The sequence below is a fragment of the Oncorhynchus mykiss genome, chromosome 2 (genome assembly GCF_057628025.1).
Source record: "Oncorhynchus mykiss isolate SJ-2025 chromosome 2, ASM5762802v1, whole genome shotgun sequence".
NCBI classification, from domain to species: Eukaryota; Metazoa; Chordata; class Actinopteri; order Salmoniformes; family Salmonidae; genus Oncorhynchus; species Oncorhynchus mykiss.
The window spans coordinates 14966673-14985349 of NC_143023.1; the positions used below are offsets into that span (position 1 = coordinate 14966673).

The 18677-nt window shown below is 45.7% G+C and overlaps 1 protein-coding gene across 2 annotated transcripts; it reads right to left on the reverse strand.

The window, feature by feature from the left end:
• Positions 1-20: 20 nt before the first annotated feature.
• Positions 21-17493, reverse strand: otoa (otoancorin). 2 transcript variants are annotated; one of them, XM_036939180.2, is made up of 29 exons: positions 16685-17493; positions 15520-15597; positions 15225-15337; positions 14319-14340; positions 14074-14116; positions 13789-13969; positions 13467-13535; positions 12515-12708; positions 11954-12294; positions 9665-9783; positions 9376-9518; positions 8760-8868; positions 8244-8468; positions 7674-7835; positions 7201-7341; positions 7062-7117; positions 6801-6921; positions 5164-5282; positions 4534-4669; positions 3848-4041; positions 3657-3747; positions 3324-3495; positions 3000-3190; positions 2658-2810; positions 2407-2549; positions 2199-2335; positions 1958-2055; positions 822-1014; positions 21-555 (listed from the first exon to the last, which is right to left on the reverse strand). In XM_036939180.2, the coding sequence occupies exons 2-29, from the start codon at positions 15575-15577 to the stop codon at positions 476-478; spliced, it is 3804 nt and encodes a 1267-aa protein (XP_036795075.1). In that variant the 5' UTR covers positions 15578-15597; positions 16685-17493; the 3' UTR covers positions 21-475. The 2 variants fall into 2 exon arrangements, with proteins under 2 accessions (XP_036795075.1, XP_090046189.1); XM_090190063.1 differs by having other exon boundaries at positions 15520-15594; positions 16685-17266.
• Between the last annotated feature and the right edge of the window lie 1184 nt (positions 17494-18677).

An 18677-nucleotide genomic window follows, 5' to 3' on the forward strand; every position in this document is an offset into this window, starting at 1 on the left:
ACAATCCATAGAGTAAGTGATAGGTTCATAATCTTTATTATTAACTTAGTCTTCCACTTCCAATTTTATCAGCACTGGATTAGCACCCATAATCCTTGTTTTATGATCCCAACTCTCAGAAAACAACCAACACCGACTCACACATCATTACATGTTCCAGCATTGTCCTACTAGAAGAAACCACTGGTCTTTCTCTTGCAACAAAGATATAGAAAGATACATATTTCTTTAACAAATAGAATAAGAAATATGTAAGTGCTTTTACATTGTCACAGGTATCTGCTTTGATGTGCTCAAGGCCTGCTCTGGCTTAATCTAGAATAGTTTTTTTTTTTTAAAGAAGCAGGATATAAAGTTATATTTGTTACTGTTAAATGTGTTAAAATATGCCATATTATCAACAATCTCTCTTCTTGTTCAACACATGCATGAGTAGTTCCATATGTCATGCGTGTCTATTGGATGTGTAGTTTCACTACAGGACAAACCCCAGCAGTAGGAACAAGAAGGGCTGCATAAAGACTCCAACTCCCAGAGTTCCCAGCATAGATGCTCCTGGTGGAGAAAAAATAATACATTATACCACTTGACCTCTCTCGCTCTCTCCTGCCTATTCATCTTCATTTCAGTTTCTTCCTCATAGTCTAATCAACTCTTTCTCTTACCTGACCTCAGGAGCATTCCTTTATATCTTAGCCAATCGGCATTCTCAACTAGTTCAAAGCACTAAAACGCTTTACAAGTAGTATTTTCTGAGTTTCCCACTTGTTATGAACGCAGCATTCATCTCTTCCCCTCCCAGTCCCCTCTCTCCTACTCACCTGAGAGTTGGGGCAGGTTTCTGGGTGGGTTTGTAGTCGGTTCTGCGCGGTCATAGGCCACTCGGTCGTAGGCCACACCCAGAGCATTGCCAAGAGCAGCCCGTTGTGCCTCCCCCAGCACTGCCCACTGTGCACTGGTTACCATGGCAGCATTGTCAGGACCCAGGGCCTTCAGCTGGCTGGTTGAGAGTGCCTGATCAGAAGTCAGAAGAGTATGGAGTGCTGGGTTCAAAAGTCACCTATTTTCTTCGTAAACCTAGTAATTAGAAAACCTCAGTGGAACACAGCGGAGATAGAGAAGAGCCCCCTAAGCAAACTGCTTCTGGGGGTCTGTTCACAAACAAACCCCACAGAGCCCCAGGACAGCAACACAATTTGACTCAACCAAATCATGAGAAAACAAAAAGATAATTCCATTGGAAAGAATTGACAAAAAAACAGAGCACCCTAGAATGCTATTTGGCCCTAAACAGAGAGTACACAGTGATGGAATACCTGACCACCGTGACTTACCCAAAATTAAGGACATCTTTGACTATGTACAGGTACAGACTAGGTGAGCATAGCCTTGCTATTGAGAAAGGCTGCCGTAGGCAGACCTGGCTCTCAAGAGAAGACAGGCTATGTGCACACTGCCCACAAAATGAGGTGGAAACTGAGTTGTACTTCCTAACCAGCCAAATGTATGACCATACTAGAGACACACATTTCCCACAGATCCACAAAGAATTTGAAAACAAACCCAATTTTGATAAACTCCCATAACTACTGGGTGAAATACCACAGTGTGCCATCACAGCAGCAAGATTTGTGACCTGTTGCTACAAGAAAAGTGCAACCAGTGAAGAACAAACACCATTGTCAATACAACCCATATTTGTTTATTTATTTGACCTTTTGTACTATTGGCATATCATTACAACACTGTACGTAGACATATGACATTTGAAATGTCTTTATCCTTTTGGAATTTTTGTAAGTGTAATGTTCACTGTTCCTTTTTTATTGTTTATTTCACAATTGTTTATATATTTTACTTGCTTTGGCAATGTAAACATGTTTCCCATGCCAATAAAACCCTTAATTTGAAATTGAAATTGAATTGATAGAGGGAGGCAGGGAGTGAGTGTACTCACAGCGAGGCGGTCTGGGGGGATGAGGGGAACGCTGGTCGGACTGAGGAATGAGAAGGCAGAGGTTCTGAGAGAAAGAAACTCTGACAAACTCAAACCAGCTGGAGAAAAGTGAGACAAAGCAGAGAGAGAAAGAGAGAGGAGGGAGGAGAAATGGCTTACATTTTAAAATGTATTTCACAAAATAAGTGAGAGCAATAGTGTGTGAGAGAGAGAAAGAGGGAAACAGAGGAGTGTATCTGACCCATGATGTTGCCCAGAGAGTTGACCCGAGCCTCGGTCCATCCCTGTGTTTCTCCAAACACAGCCACGGCACGCTGCTTCAGAAGCTCTGTTACTGCCAGGGGGCACTGCACCTCGCCCACCGACTGTACTGCCTCCCTATAGAGATATATAACACATTTAAAAACAAGCTCACGCGAACACACACACACACACTGTCCATGTCTGACCTGAAGGCATCAGTGTTGAGTTGACCAGTCTCCTCAGTGTTCAGACCACAGATGAACTGGTTCAGTCCCACCAACTCCACAGCTCCCAGTTCTCCCACTGTCTCATTAATACGCTCCACAAAACCCCTCCACACAGCCTCCCTCTGCCAGGGACCAGACATGATCACCATTAGAGTCTAGTATTTAGTTAGTGTGTGTGTGTGTGTGTGTGTGTGGCTGTGTGTGTGTGTGAAGGTTCATATATACAGTACCTGTGGTTGTGTCCAGGAGCAGCGGGAAAGTGTCTCCAGAGTGTCCAGGGAGGAGAAGGGGAGGCTGGCCAGCTCAGTGAGGTTGAACCCCTGAGAGACACAGCCCAGCTGGAGCACCTGGCTCTCATTCAAACCTGACACTGGACCCCAGGCCTGTAGTACAATATAGTAAAGCACAGCTCACTCAACAGCAGAACATAAAAAGATTCTCACCCCTGCACTTGAGATTCTTCTAACTTCTGTGAAATGGCCCCAAGATTTAGACACTGATCTAAAGTATGTTTCGGAACCCCCAAGACTTGAAGAGGGTAAACTGATCTGTGCCTGAGCCTGGCAATCTACCTGGATGGCCTTCTCTCTGAGCACCACTAGTTGCTCGGCGCTGTAATCAAGGACCTCCCCCAGCGTTTCCACGGCAGCGGTGATTGTGCCGGCGTCCATCTTGGAGAGCTGGGCTGGGCTCCAGTAGACATTGGCTCCGCCCAGTTCCTCCAACAGAGACACAGTAAGGCCCGCCTCCCCCTGAGGGAGAACTAGAGAGAGAGAGGGTCCAGGGAGGTTGTGGTAAATGTATTGTAATGTGCGTCTTTATTATGTTCATATTCAAAATAATCCCACACACATTCTTATCTGCACCTTAGGTGTGTGTGTTTCTCCCTCTCTCACCTGCTCTCCTCCTGCGCATGGGCATTACTTCAGATGTGGACGTGGAGAGAGAGAAGAGTTTCCATCGCAGGGCTGAGAGGTCCGGACCCCTACTAAACTCCTGAGGAGGGTTAGGGATCGGAGGGCTGGGTAGGCTGTCCATCAGGTCAGACAGAGTCTCTTTCAGCCACGACTAGAGGGGAGAGAAGCCAGGGTAGAAAGTAAAAGAGCAGAGGTTATCTTCATTTTTTGAAATTCACAGAAGCACAAGCGTAGACAACATCAGGAAGAGACTAATTAGGGGCCTTTCATATGTGGTTGTCAGGGAGATCATGGTGATAGAGAGCCACTGACCTTAAAGCGCAGTGAGCGGACAGCAGAATCATCCAACAGGAGGAGAGGACCCAGGGATTTGATGGTGTCAGCTGTCCAATCAGACGGGTCACTTTCAAAGGAGAGAAACAATAATAATTGTATATTTGTCAAATTTTATTTTGACAGTAGCAGTTCTATCTAGAAAGGTTAGAGGATGTGCTTGTTCGTACCCATATGTATCATTGAGCAGCTGGAAGAGCGCCCTCCAGTGGCGTGGAGGAATCTGTTTGCAGGAGGCCAGGGCCTGCACGCTGGAGTTGAGGACCTCAGGGGCCAGGAGGGACATCTGAGAGGGGGCCAGCTCACACAGCAGCGACCCCAGACTCAACACCTCCTCACTGGACAACTTTGACACGTTCCTCCCCTGGGGACACAGGGGTGCACCGGGCTCTGTCACTCATTGCAGTATGTGTGTGTGTGTTTGTGATTTACACTAAAGATTAGGGTTAGGGTTGGGGTTGAGGCTAGGGTTAAGGTTGAACTAGGTTGTGGACATGAAGCTAGGGTTAGGATTAGGGTTAGGATTGAACTGGGATGTAGACATGAACCGAGAGTTAGGATTAGGGTTGAACTGGGATATAGACATGAACCGAGGGTTAGGATTAGGGTTGAACTGGGATGTAGACCTGAACCGAGGGTTAGGATTAGGGTTGAACTGGGATGTAGACATGAACCGAGGGTTAGGATTAGGGTTGAACTGGGATGTAGACATGAACCGAGGTTTAGGATTAGGGTTGAACTGGGATGTAGACATGAACCGAGGGTTAGGATTAGGATTGAACTGGGATGTAGACATGAACCGAGGGTTAGGATTAGGGTTGAACTGGGATGTAGGGATGTAGGGTTGTGTGTTTACCAGGCAGTTCAGAGCTCTGCTGGTCAGTGTGGGGCGAGAGCGAGAGGTGAGAGGCAAAGAACTCAGGTTGGCCTCTTTCATCTTCTTCATGAACACAGCACATACAGAGGCAGGTAGACTGGCTATCTTCTCAGCCCTGAGAGAGAGAGAGGGAGGGAGGGAGGGAGGGAGGGAGGGAGGGAGGGAGGGAGGGAGAGAGAGAGAGAGAGAGAGGGAGGGATGGAGGGAGAGAGAGAGAGAGAGAGGGAGAGAGAGAGAGAGAGAGAGGGAGGGAGGGAGAGAGAGAGAGAGAGCGAGAGAGAGAGAGAGAGAGAGAGAGAGAGAGAGAAATAGTATATGTGTGTGTAAGTGTGTGTCAGTGTGTTGGGGCCCCCCACCCCCAAAATAGCCATTTTCCCACAGACATTACCTGCTGATTGATTCTTAATGTATTATCCCACAATTGAAAATATTTATTTCATGTATGTTTTTAATATCAGGAAATTCTGAAATTTATAGGGGATACACTTAAAAAAATACATTTGCATATAAACAATAGGTCAGTGTGGCCCCCTGGACAGCTGGGGATAATTTTAATTGAAACCCCTGGAACACAGCAACATCTGCCAGTGTGTGTGTGTGTGTAATCACGGCAGGTGAAGCAGCAGCAGGGTGGGGATCTCCTCCAGCTCTGTGTCTGTGATGTTGTTGAAGTAGCCTGCTCTCTTTTTCTCCAAACCTGCAAACAGACTCTGTGCAGTACAGCACACCTGACAGACAAAGTGAGAGGGCGGGAGATAAACGTGTGTCTCAAAATCAATGGCCCCTAAGCATGTAATAACCAGCCTGACCTCAGAGCTATATGAAACAAACTTGCATGTATTTCTGAGCATTTCGAAGACGTATGATATCTACTAATGGCCTAGTTACTTTAGACAGAAATTAATTTAGGGAGGTTGGTCGGAGAGGATGAGTGGATGTAATCTAACAATCCAAAGGTTGCGTGTTTGAGTCGTGTCGAGGGCAATTGTAGCTTTTTATACAACGGGTGAGTCTAATCCTGAATGCTGATTGGTTAAAATCACATTCCAGACGGTGTCTATTCCATAAATTACCACTGGCTAAATCTGTGACGTTAAAATGCCTATTTACTCTATTCCATCTGACTGCACAATCCACTGTCTCATCAGCCCAGCCAAGCAATTTATAAACGTGATCTCCACTATAAGAAGCATCTAGACATTATCTCACATTTCTTTTAGACAGTGTTTAGTTTTCAACAGCGGAGATTTGTATAAACCTTGCCATCTGTCTCTCCGACATTTGCAACATTGTTTCAATATTCAAATTTGACTCCAGCTGTCCCATGGTAATGAACGTGTCGGGACGAGACAGACAGGCAGGCAGCGTTTCTCATCCAGTCGAAATCATGAATCAGCTGGCATCATTTTCATGGATATATACAAAGAAAGAAATGTAAATTGAAAAAATGTCAAACGAAATGAAGTGCAGCTAGTTTGCAGCCTTTCCAGCTTCAGTTTCGTGATCGTGTTAGCTGTGTTGTTGGCTAGCTCCTCTGAGTCCTGACCAGTAAGCATTTTTTCTATGCTAGTCGAAATCGCGCACCATTTGCTCATTGTCATGGATGTATCCAAATAAATGTCACTAGAAAACAGCTTAAACAAATGCAAATGCAGCTACTGTTGTTGTTCTGGCTGCAACCACAGATTTGTGGAAGGATGAAATAGTATGAATAAATTAATCAAAATAACGTTAATGAAAACATGTCAATCATTATTTGAATATGTTGGTAACTCGTTGTATAAAAGTGATAATGCCAGAGAAGGTGTTGTTTTGAGGATATATTGGCACAGTTTGCTGCCCGAGACAAACAACACCCGTGCCAATATATCCTCCAAACACCGTTTTATCAGGCATTATCACTTAATTAGCTAACCCTTCCCTAACCCTTATTCTAAACTTGACCCAATTCACCTAACCTTTGTTGTTAGTTCACCTAACCACGAACGTAATTCTCCTTTGCTGTTACGACGCAACAAGCAACCTGGTCTCAGAGAAATACATATAAGTCCTCCAAGATGTATAATAACTTACATCATCCAATTCGTATGCTATTGTACGACCAGGTAAGATGTATGATACTATACATCCTCTAATTCATATGATATTCTATGACTGCTACTCCATTCATAATGTAACCTATCAGTTGTCACAGATTTACATACAGAACAGTAGGAGTTGCAGTCATCACTTGTGTGTGTGTGTACCTGTGTCTTAGAGAGCCAGCGTGGAGTCTCTGTCACAGCTTGGGCCATCTCCATGACGCCACTTTCAGCCACCGTTTCAATCATCTCACAGGCCACGCCCTGCATTGCCGAGCCCAGCTTCCTGTCATCATCATAATTTACATTGTAGTCATTAGGCAGATGCTCTTATCCAGAGAGACTTACAGGAGCAACTACCTTGCTTATCATCATCATCCTCATCATCAGTACCATCAAAAACTGTATGTGTGTGTGTGTTCTCACCGCATGTCTGTAAGTGTCATCTTCTTGCCTAGGATATTTCTGACCAGAAAGGCCGACTGCAAGACAGAGAACAGTGTGTAATGTCACACCAGTGGCCGTAGTCCCCAGAGTTGCGTTCAGAAGACACACACACACACACCTGTGCACGTGTCCACTGCTTGCCCTCCAGTTGGTCGAGGGAGGTCAGGTTAGCCTTGTCCAGGGTGGTCAGGGATAGGCTGGACAGCAGAGAGGCAGGGACTTTCTGGATCAGCTCTGAGGCATTCACATCCCCAAGCAGCTACACACACACGCACACACACACACACACACACACACACACACACACACACACACACACACACACACACACACACACACACACACACACACACACACACACACACACACACACACACACACAACTTTAGGATCAACCTGAACCATCTTTGCTGCACATCTTATTTTCTGCTATAAGACATAACATACAGACAGAGCAACATTGGACAAGCAAGACGTAGCATACAGGCAGAGCAGCATAGAACAAAAAGCAGCAAGACAAAATTCATAAAAGCAACAAACTGTTTCCACACCTCACAAGCTACAGACAACACCCCTCCCTTCCCCTCTCACCCCCTCCAACAATGCTTTTCTCTGTAGACTGGTCATCTTTTGACTCATCATGTCCAGACCCTCATTACCCAGAAGCCCCTGGGATTTGACCTTCCTGAGGACAGAGGAGGCCACGCCCGTCACAGCTGAACCCAGAGACATTAACTCCTTACCAGACACCTCCTGAGAGAGAGAGAGAGAGAGAGAGAGAGAGAGAGAGAGAGAGAGAGAGAGAGAGAGAGAGAGAGAGGGGGGGGGGGGGGGGGAGGGAGGGAGGAAGAAAGGAAGGAAGAAAGGAAGGAAGGAAGGAAGGAAGGAAGGAAGGAAGGAAGGAAGGAAGGAAGGAAGGAAGGAAGGAAGGAAGGAAGGAAGGAAGGAAGGAAGGAAGGAAGGAAGGAAGGAAAAGGAAAGAAGGAAGAGAAGAGAAGAGATACAGAAATTAGAGTTTTTAGAGCTGCTCTCTATTTCACCATTAGTTCCTGCCTCGGCCCCTCATACAATAGAAGAGTATCACCTAAACATTCCAGTTGAGAAGCCTGTTAATAGTAGACTGAGACAAAGGCATATTTATAAGAGTAACACCTCTCTCACCTGCTTCCCCTGCAGTAGTTTATTGGCCAGTGTTTTGGCCTGGGTCAGACCCCACTTCACCTCTGACCCCAATGACATCAGGGTGTCCTTGAGGGCGTCGGGGGAGAACTGGGAGAGATGGAAAGGGGAAAGCAGCGTAACACCGGGACCCAGCGCACGCAGCAGCTCAGGACTGGAATCATCCACAGATGATGACATCACAGTGTTGACGAGCTTCTTCTTTAGCTGGAAGGAGGAGGAGGGGAGAGGAAGAGGAGGGTTATAAATAAACACCACAGATTATTCCCATAATTGTTCTCTGTAAAATCCCAATTTTAGTGATTCCTGAGTTATAAACAATAAACTACAACAACTTTGGAAAGAGTGAGAGAGACAAAGAGAGAGAGAGAGAGAGAGAGAGAGAGAGAGAGAGAGAGAGACAGAGAGAGAGAGAGAGAGAGAGAGAGAGAGAGAGCGAGAGAGAGAGAAAGAGAGAGAGAGAGAGAGAGAGAGAGAGAGAGAGAGACTGGGGGATACCTTGTTGACTCCAGAGTTGCTACAGTCATCAAGTTGAGAGAGGAGGAGCCGGCTCATGGAGGAGTTTAGGGTTGGGGCGTCATCATAGAAACATGCCAGCGAGCCCAGTCTGGATAGGAAAGGGTCAGAGGTCATAGGTCAGTAGGTCAGAGTTAAGTAAAATACCCTACTGGCTATTCAGTACCGTGTTTAGTAAGTCATCCAACATCTGTTCTGAACTCTCCTCCCTTGTTTGTTTGTCATATTTCTGTGACTAAGCACTCGCTCATGCTCAAGGTTGTATGTAGATCTGGAAATTATAATCTAACCGTCAATACCTATTTTGTTTAGTGAAGTAATTCTGAAACTACAGGATGGTCTGAACAATTAGCAAAATTAATGGTAATTTGCATATCCAGCACAGGAGGTTGGTGGCACCTTGACTGGGGAGGATGGGCTCAGAGTAATGGCTGGAACGGAATGAATGGAATGGAATTGAACTCATTAAACACATGGTATCTATGTGTTGATACCTTTCACTCCATTCTAGCTATTATTATCAGCCATCCTCCCCTCAGCAGCCTCCTGTGATGTCCAGGTGATGCAACTCCAGTCCTTCTCTTAGGCACGTACAAACCTGTCCAGGTTCTGGACCAAGTCCCCTCTCTTCTGGGAACACTCTCTGATCTTCTGGAGTATCTTTCTGCCCTGAAGAGGAGGGAGCCCCCCCACCCCTCTGAAGGAGGAAGGGAACTGGGGCGAATGGAAGAATGGACACAGCTAGGGAAAGAGAGAGATAGTGGGGAAGACGGATAGATTAAATAGCATTTGTAAAATAGGGGACTGTGATCTGTTTTGAGGGTCTCAGTGAGTTTTGATGAGATCCATTAAAAAGCAGAGTGGGGAGAACTACAACAAACAAAGACCTGGTCGTTGGGGATGGTTTGGATGTCGTCCATGGGCAGCCCGGAAAGGAAGGGCCCCATCATCTTCATCACATCCATCTTCAGCCACAGCAGCCTGGGAGGACAGGGGCTGGGCATTACTGGAGAGAGAGGAGGGTGGCAAACACACACACACAGTTGGCACACACACATACAGGGCAGAGTAGTACTTGAACACAAACATGATGTCACAACAGTGGTTGTAGTCACCAGAGTTGTTTTCAGTAGACACACGCACATGCGCGCAAACACACACACACACACACACACACACACACACACACACACACACCCACACACAGGCAGGGCCCAGTATTACTTGAAAACACACATGCAGATGTAATAAACACATAAACACACTGCAGAGTGAAGATCTGTGTGACACACACGCAAATCAGGTGTTGTGTCTCGAATAAACACACACCTCTCCGCTGTCCTTTGGACATAACTCACTCTCCCTTTTCATAGCCGCGCAGGAAGTAGTTTTGGGGTGATTTTTCAGGGGGTGCTGCAACACTCTCAGCATCCCTACTTCCCACATCTATGTCCCTTTTCATGCCTCTCCTCCTCTTCCTCCTCTTCCTCCCTCCTTTCTTTACTCTGCTTCGGTCTTCTCCTTTCCAGCTTGTATCTTTCTCTCCTTCCTCCCTTCTCTTCTCCTCTCCTTTCCAGCTTGTATACTTCTCTCCTTCCTCCCTTCTCTTCTTCTCTCCTTTCCAGCTTGTATCATTCTCTCCTTCCTCCCTTCTCTTCTCCTCTCCTTTCCAGCTTGTATCCTTCTCTCCTTCCTCCCTTCTCTTCTCCTCTCCTTTCCAGCTTGTATCCTTCTCTCCTTCCTCCCTGCATCTCTCCTTTCCAGCTTGTATCATTCTCTCCTTCTCTCCTTCCTCCCTTCTCTTCTCCTCTCCTTTCCAGCTTGTATCTTTCTCTCCTTCCTCCCTTCTCTTCTCCTCTCCTTTCCAGCTTGTATCTTTCTCTCCTTCCTCCCTTCTCTTCTTCTCTCCTTTCCAGCTTGTATCTTTCTCTCCTTCCTCCCTTCTCTTCTCCTCTCCTTTCCAGCTTGTATCCTTCTCTCCTTCCTCCCTTCTCTTCTCCTCTCCTTTCCAGCTTGTATCCTTCTCTCCTTCCTCCCTTCTCTTCTCCTCTCCTTTCCAGCTTGTATCCTTCTTTCCTTCCTCCCTGCATCTCTCCTTTCCAGCTTGTATCCTTCTCTCCTTCTCTCCTTCCTTCTCTTCTCCTCTCCTTTCCAGCTTGTATCTTTCTCTCCTTCCTCCCTGCTTCTCTCCTTTCCAGCTTGTATCTTTCTCTCCTTCCTCCCTTCTCTTCTCCTCTCCTTTCCAGCTTGTATCCTTCTCTCCTTCCTCCCTTCTCTTCTTCTCTCCTTTCCAGCTTGTATCCTTCTCTCCTTCCTCCCTTCTCTTCTCCTCTCCTTTCCAGCTTGTATCCTTCTCTCCTTCCTCCCTTCTCTTCTCCTCTCCTTTCCAGCTTGTATCCTTCTCTCCTTCCTCCCTGCATCTCTCCTTTCCAGCTTGTATCCTTCTCTCCTTCTCTCCTTCCTTCTCTTCTCCTCTCCTTTCCAGCTTGTATCTTTCTCTCCTTCCTCCCTGCTTCTCTCCTTTCCAGCTTGTATCCTTCTCTCCTTCCTCCCTTCTCTTCTCCTCTCCTTTCCAGCTTGTATCTTTCTCTCCTTCCTCCCTGCTTCTCTCCTTTCCAGCTTGTATCTTTCTCTCCTTCCTCCCTTCTCTTCTCTCCAGCTTGTATCCTTCTCTCCTTCCTCCCTTCTCTTCTCCTCTCCTTTCCAGCTTGTATCCTTCTCTCCTTCCTCCCTTCTCTTCTCCTCTCCTTCCAAGCTTGTTTCCTGTATTTCTCATAATTTCTTTCCATTTGGTTTTCCTTTAGGTTTCCCACCTTTCAATGGTTTCTTCTCGTTCTCATTCTACTCCTCTTTCCTTTCCTCTCTCCCCCTCTTGATTTGGGTCCTCTCATCCTATTTCTCTTTCTCTTTCTCCGGTTTGACTTGAAGAGATTGATCATTAGTATTTGGGTCATAAGGTACAAAACAAGAGCTTGATCAATCAAAGATACAAAACAAGACTGTTTCTAAGAGCTTGATAAATCAAAGATACAAAACAAGACTGTTTCTAAGAGCTTGAAAAACCAAAGGTTGCTGTAACATCTAAAATCTCAACTAAACATATTTATATCAGTATTTAGATGAATTATAATAATGAATAATGTAACATATTCTATCTCTGCAGAGGTGGTTCTCACCTGTCATATCAGGCTGTGGTGGTCTAGCAGGCCAGTTCGGTCCTACTTCTGGTCTGAGTGTCTGTCTTGGCTCCTGTTCTGGTCTGTGTGTCTGTCCTGGTTTCTGTTCTGGTCTGTGTGTCTGTCCTGGTTCCTGTTCTGGTCTGTGCGTCTGTCCTGGTTCCTGTTCTGGTCTGTGTGTCTGTCCTGGTTTCTGTTCTGGTATGGGTCTGGGGCGCCAGGCTGCAGCAGTGTGGCTACAGTTGTAGTTGTTCTGGGCCACCCGTTCCTTGGCCCACTCTCTGATCTGAACACGCTGCTCCTCAGAGAGAGACCCAAACACCTCTCCCAGCATCTTCATCCTGGAACCAGACCATACTGTTACCGCACACACACACACACACACACACACAGAGACACACACACACACACACACACACACACACACACACAGACACAGACACACACACACACACACACACACACACACACACACACACACACACACACACACACACACACACACACACATAGAGACACACACACATAGAGACACACACACACACACACACACACACACACATCTCTTCCAGGTGGGGGTTCTGTATCCAGGGAGGCAGGGTCATCTGTGGTGGGGGCATGTTCTGTAGGAGGGGTTTAGCGGCCCACACCAGCCTCCCATAATCTTCTGGTTCCATGTCGTCTCCACCCTTCATCATCAGGGCAACCCAAGAGAGGGGGGCGATGAACGCTCTCAGGAAACACTGGGGACCAGCCTGAGAGAGAGAAAGAAAGATGTTGCGTTTGGGAAGTAAAACAGGAGCATTGTTGAAGCCAGGTTATAATCTCATGCTAGGGCTAAACCTGTCACGCCCAACGCAGGAGACGAGAAGCAGGTACAGGAAGTGAACCATTTAATATAGACGGACACACAGTGGAACAAGAACAGCGTCTGGACATAGATATGACACGACAAACAATGCTACTACAGGGAACAACACGGAGCAGACATATATGCAGGGACAATCAACACAGTGAGGGAGTCCAGTGAGCACAGCTGCATGTAATGATGGTAACAGCTGCGTATAATAACGGGTAGCCTGACGCCCTCGAGCACCAGGGAGGGGGAGCGGGAGCAGGAACCACGACTAGTGGGAGGGCTGAAGATGCAGTATTAATGATGGTAACAGAGCGCCAGGGAGGGGGAGCGGGAGCAGGAACCACGACTAGTGGGAGGGCTGAAGATGCAGTATTAATGATGGTAACAGAGCGCCAGGGAGGGGGAGCGGGAGCAGGAACCACGACTAGTGGGAGGGCTGAAGATGCAGTATTAATGATGGTAACAGAGCGCCAGGGAGGGGGAGCGGGAGCAGGAACCACGACTAGTGGGAGGGCTGAAGATGCAGTATTAATGATGGTAACAGAGCGCCAGGGAGGGGGAGCGGGAGCAGGAACAACGACTAGTGGGAGGGCTGAAGATGCAGTATTGTTGAAAAACAGCTTGTAATTGGCTGAGGGCTTGAGTGACACTGACCGAAGAGTTCCTCATGTGCTCAATGAAGCTTGGTAGACTGGAACAGTTCCACAACCTCTCTGTCACGTTCTAGAAAGAGAGAGATAGAGGAACATCTTTTAAAAATGTCATTATCTTATGCCTTGTAGTTTAATAAACAGGTTATAAAAACCACTGTAAAACTTTACATAAAACAAGACCAAATATGGCCTTTGTGTCTAAAATGGATACAATCCCCATTATGTAAATAATTGTTTGCAACACTCCTGGTGTATAACTAGAGTACTGTCTTGCATATTTTGAATATATCTAGCTATGTAAATAAAGATGAATGTTGAGGTACCCATTCACGGTCAGCGTCAGGGTATTTCATGGTGCTATTGGGCTGGAAATAGAAGCGGGAAGCAGAGTCCATGTCTGTGTCTGAGTAGGTATCTGTTTCCTCAGCAGAGAGGGAGGTGAGGAGAGAGTGGAAGTGGGAGAGAGGGTTGGGACGAGACATGCTGTCTTCCATTTGCACCCCACTGATAGAGAGAGAAAGAGAAAGAGCGTGAGAGAGAGCGAGAGGGGGGGCTAACTTGTAGATCCATTAATTTGCACACACACACACACACATGGGTCACCTTACCTGTTATTAAAGGGGTTGTCCATTGTCATGGGTAACAGGTGTCCTGTAGCATAGCAACCATGCATTAAGAAACACACAGGAAAAAACAAGATGATGTAATACGCATTATCAAACTGTTTTAATGTATGCAACAACAATGTGGTGCTGTTTCTAGCATGTTGTTCATAAGCAATATTATTACAACAATACATTAGTGACACCCTCTGTGTTTACTAGGTTAGAGGAGGTATGTGCTGTGTCCTCACCCATTTGCAGGCATCTCATCATCTGTGGGGACAGAGGGACACCAGAATGAACTACGGAACTGTTACTTTTACTGATGTCTTTCTACCTGTGGTGTCTTCGTTGACTATCTACACGTAACCTACAGTACAAACTGAGGTATAATGTCATACCCCTTTACAGTGAGGTGTGAGACAGCCTCGCCAGTCAGCCAACGAGGGAGTCACAATACACATAGCAGGTGAAGGAGTCTGTGTAGGGCTTAAACTACAACTGGGGATGGTGTAACTGTAACATCAACATAGGCCAACTGTGATCAGTACTGTGGAAACATCACCCAGAGGTGTGTGTTTGATCAGTACTGTAGTAACATCGCCCAGAGGTGTGTGTACTGATCAGTACTGTAGTAACATCACCCAGAGGTGTGTGTTTGATCAGTACTGTAGTAACATCACCCAGAGGTGTGTGTTTGATCAGTACTGTAGTAACATCACCCAGAGGTGTGTGTTTGATCAGTACTGTAGTAACATCACCCAGAGGTGTGTGTTTGATCAGTACTGTAGTAACATCACCCAGAGGTGTGTGTTTGATCAGTACTGTTGTAACATCACCCAGAGGTGTGTGTACTGATCAGTACTGTTGTAACATCACCCAGAGGTGTGTGTACTGATCAGTACTGTAGTAACATCACCCAGAGGTGTGTGTACTGATCAGTACTATAGTAACATCACCCAGAGGTGTGTGTACTAATCAGTACTGTTGTAACATCACCCAGAGGTGTGTGTACTGATCAGTACTGTAGTAACATCACCCAGAGGTGTGTGTACTAATCAGTACTGTTGTAACATCACCCAGAGGTGGTCAGTTAAGGCAGGCGATAGACTATTGATTGATTGGTTGATTGATTGACTGGTTGTTTGATTGATTACCAGTTTCTTGGCCATGTCTTGGAAGCGAGCGGGCGTAGATGGGAAGCCTGGGGTCGAGGGGTCAGGGTCAAGCATCATGGGAGACATCGGTGACATTGTATCTGGGTAGAGGGCTGAGAGGGGCATATTGCATACACAGACACACACATGAGCACGGACACGCACACGTCTCCAAACTGTTAACATGTTACGTGTGTATGCTACACTTGTTTCCCGTTTGGATCTAACTGTAATTTAGGAATGATCCACTGTTGCAAAATGGAAGAGGGTTAGGCCTGGTGCGTTTACTGCTTACCTGAGACTGCATGGACTAGGAAGAGGAGGAGGAGAGCCTTCTCCCCTGGTGAAGCCATGGTGGAATTGTCCAACTCTGCTTTAAAGAGGAGGAGGAGAGAGGTGATGTCAGCCTTTGTAAACATCAATTCTAAACGTGGAATCATTCTAATTTCCCATTCTAATTTCCTAAACGTAATTCTAATATTGTTTCTATCAATCGTGCATCCCTTTGTTCTCAGTAAAAGACAACTTTTACTGTCGTAAAAATGTCAGTTGGATAACGTGTCTCCATGTGAGCCAGGTCTCAGGGATACTAGGGTATATTCTTTAAGGCTTCCTCCTCTGGGGCTGAGAGCTCACAGCTGCCTAGCTACCGCCCTAGTTATCCACCTAGTTACCTGCCCCATGGAGTAAGCCCACTGGGGGTAACGGAGAACATGCTGAGAAAAACATGTACTTTAATTGATATGTTATGTCATGCTCTTTCTCCATCTCTCGATCTTTCTCTTGGTTATATTTGCCTTTCTACAGTACTCTTTTCCTCCTCTCTCTCTCTCTCTCTCTCTTTCTCTCCTCCTCTCTTTCCATTTCCACTACTTTCCTTTCATTGCTTCTGTAAAAGATTTTCCTCTCTAAGTCATTTGCATGGCTTCCGAAGATTTGACTTCTCATTTGGGTTTGGCCTTGAGGTGTGTCATGCAATCTGCCTGTCTGAGCGTGGTGATTCTGGGGTTTATGGTCATAATTACCAATCGCATAATTATTTCACTATATGAATATACATTGGTTACAAATTCCTGGGACTGTCTCCTCTAAATACAGTCCTGTCTATTCTGAATATCTTATTCAGTTGAATTAGTTCATTAGTCCATTGTTAATACTCTGGCCTTGCACATTAGTGATGCATTTTTCATAGATTAACTATTCATAGATTGAAAATGGTGGCTTTTTAAAAATATTATAAATATACTTCTTCTGTGAGACAGATAATTGCCTACTTCAACATTTAAAAAACAACACACTGTCAATCCTTATTAGATAATGATGCAATTGACAGAGCAACAACACACAACCTACACAGTTCTAACCATTATCGAGGGCACAACCAACACAGTTCTAACCATTATGGAGGTCACAACCAACACAGTTCTAACCACAACCAAACCAAAGATAAATGTACTTACTGAATGGTGTTTTCTTTTTGGATGTAGAGTAGAATATGTAACAGCAGTATGTTCAGCAGGAGAAGAGTGTATGTGTCCTCTCTCCCTCCCTCCCTCCTTCTCTCTCTCCCTCCCTCCCTCCCTCGTGGGAGGTTACCTGTACAGGTGTCAGACCAGGTGCATACGCTCTGTGTGTGTGTGTCTCATACAAGCCCGAGTATTGTGTGTGGGAATGATATGTTGACCATGTTACAGTAATCAGGCCTTAGTTCACAGTCATTTTATGTCAAAGACAATCATTATCATACTATATCAGAGAGAAATACATTCTCAGAGAATAAATGTTTTGTGTCTTGGAAAAAGGCTTAAAATCTCTTTTACGTAATCTTTTCAACTGACTCAAACACAGGTGAACTTTCAAATACACATTAACATGAAAACATCAAACCCTAAACAAGTGATTAGTTTCAACTTGTACCTACTCCAACATGAGTACATTTAAATGTAACTGTTATTTAACTAGGCATGTCAGTTAAGAACAAATTCTTATTTACAATGACGGCACACTCCAGCCAAACCTGGACGATGCTGGGCCAATTGTGCACCGCCCTATGGGACAGCCAGGTGTGATGCAGCCTGGATTCAAACCAGGGACTACAGTGACGCCTCTTGCACTGGGATGCACTGCCTTAGACCTCTGAGCCACTCAGGATCCCATAAATATAATCATCATGACTGGACATTAGGTGTACCAACAACATTGACACACCAATAGTACTTTCCCTACCTCACAGTTACATACGGCTACACACACAGCAGACTATGGTACTGTAGGTTACCACACGGAGAGGCCAGTTGTAAGCTTCTGTTCCTAAACCTAGCAGCAGATACAGTGGCCTACCCTCCCCATGGAGCAGGCTGCCTGATAAACAACAAGCCAGCTCACTGCAATCCCCCAGGATTCATCTCTAATTAGCAGTAATGATGACACTCATTAGGAAAAGGAACAGTACATGTAGCAGTACAGTTACCTGCTTGTTCCTGCTTTAAAGACTTATTTGGCATTGTCATGCATGAGGGATTGCTGGCTAAAGCAGAAACAGAAAGGCTACCAAGGTACATGCATGGTGCAGTGGCATGCTTCTGAACATGAACAACAATAGTTGAGTATCCATCCAATGTAGCTAAATAAGGGGTGCATTCTAAAGAGAAATGGCGTTACGGGGCAAACTGGTGTTAGAGGTTATTTATAGATAAGGTAAGCCTACAGACTGACCCCTATAGATAAGGTAAGCCTACAGACTGACCCCTATAGATAAGGTAAGCCTACAGACTGACCCCTATAGATAAGGTAAGCCTACAGACTGACCCCTATAGATAAGGTAAGCCTACAGACTGACCCCTATAGATAAGGTAAGCCTACAGACTGACCCCTATAGATAAGGTAAGCCTACAGACTGACCCCTATAGATAAGGTAAGCCTACAGACTGACCCCTATAGATAAGGTAAGCCTACAGACTGACCCCTATAGATAAGGTAAGCCTACAGACTGACCCCTATAGATAAGGTAAGCCTACAGACTGACCCCTATAAATAAGGTAAGCCTACAGACTGACCCCTATAGATAAGGTAAGCCTACAGACTGACCCCTATAGATAAGGTAAGCCTACAGACTGACCCCTATAGATAAGGTAAGCCTACAGACTGACCCCTATAGATAAGGTAAGCCTACAGACTGACCCCTATAGATAAGGTAAGCCTACAGACTGACCCCTATAAATAAGGTAAGCCTACAGACTGACCCCTATAGATAAGGTAAGCCTACAGACTGACCCCTATAGATAAGGTAAGCCTACAGACTGACCCCTATAGATAAAGTAAGCCTACAGACTGACCCCTATAAATAAGGTAAGCCTACAGACTGACCCCTATAGATAAGGTAAGCCTACAGACTGACCCCTATAGATAAGGTAAGCCTACAGACTGACCCCTATAGATAAGGTAAGCCTACAG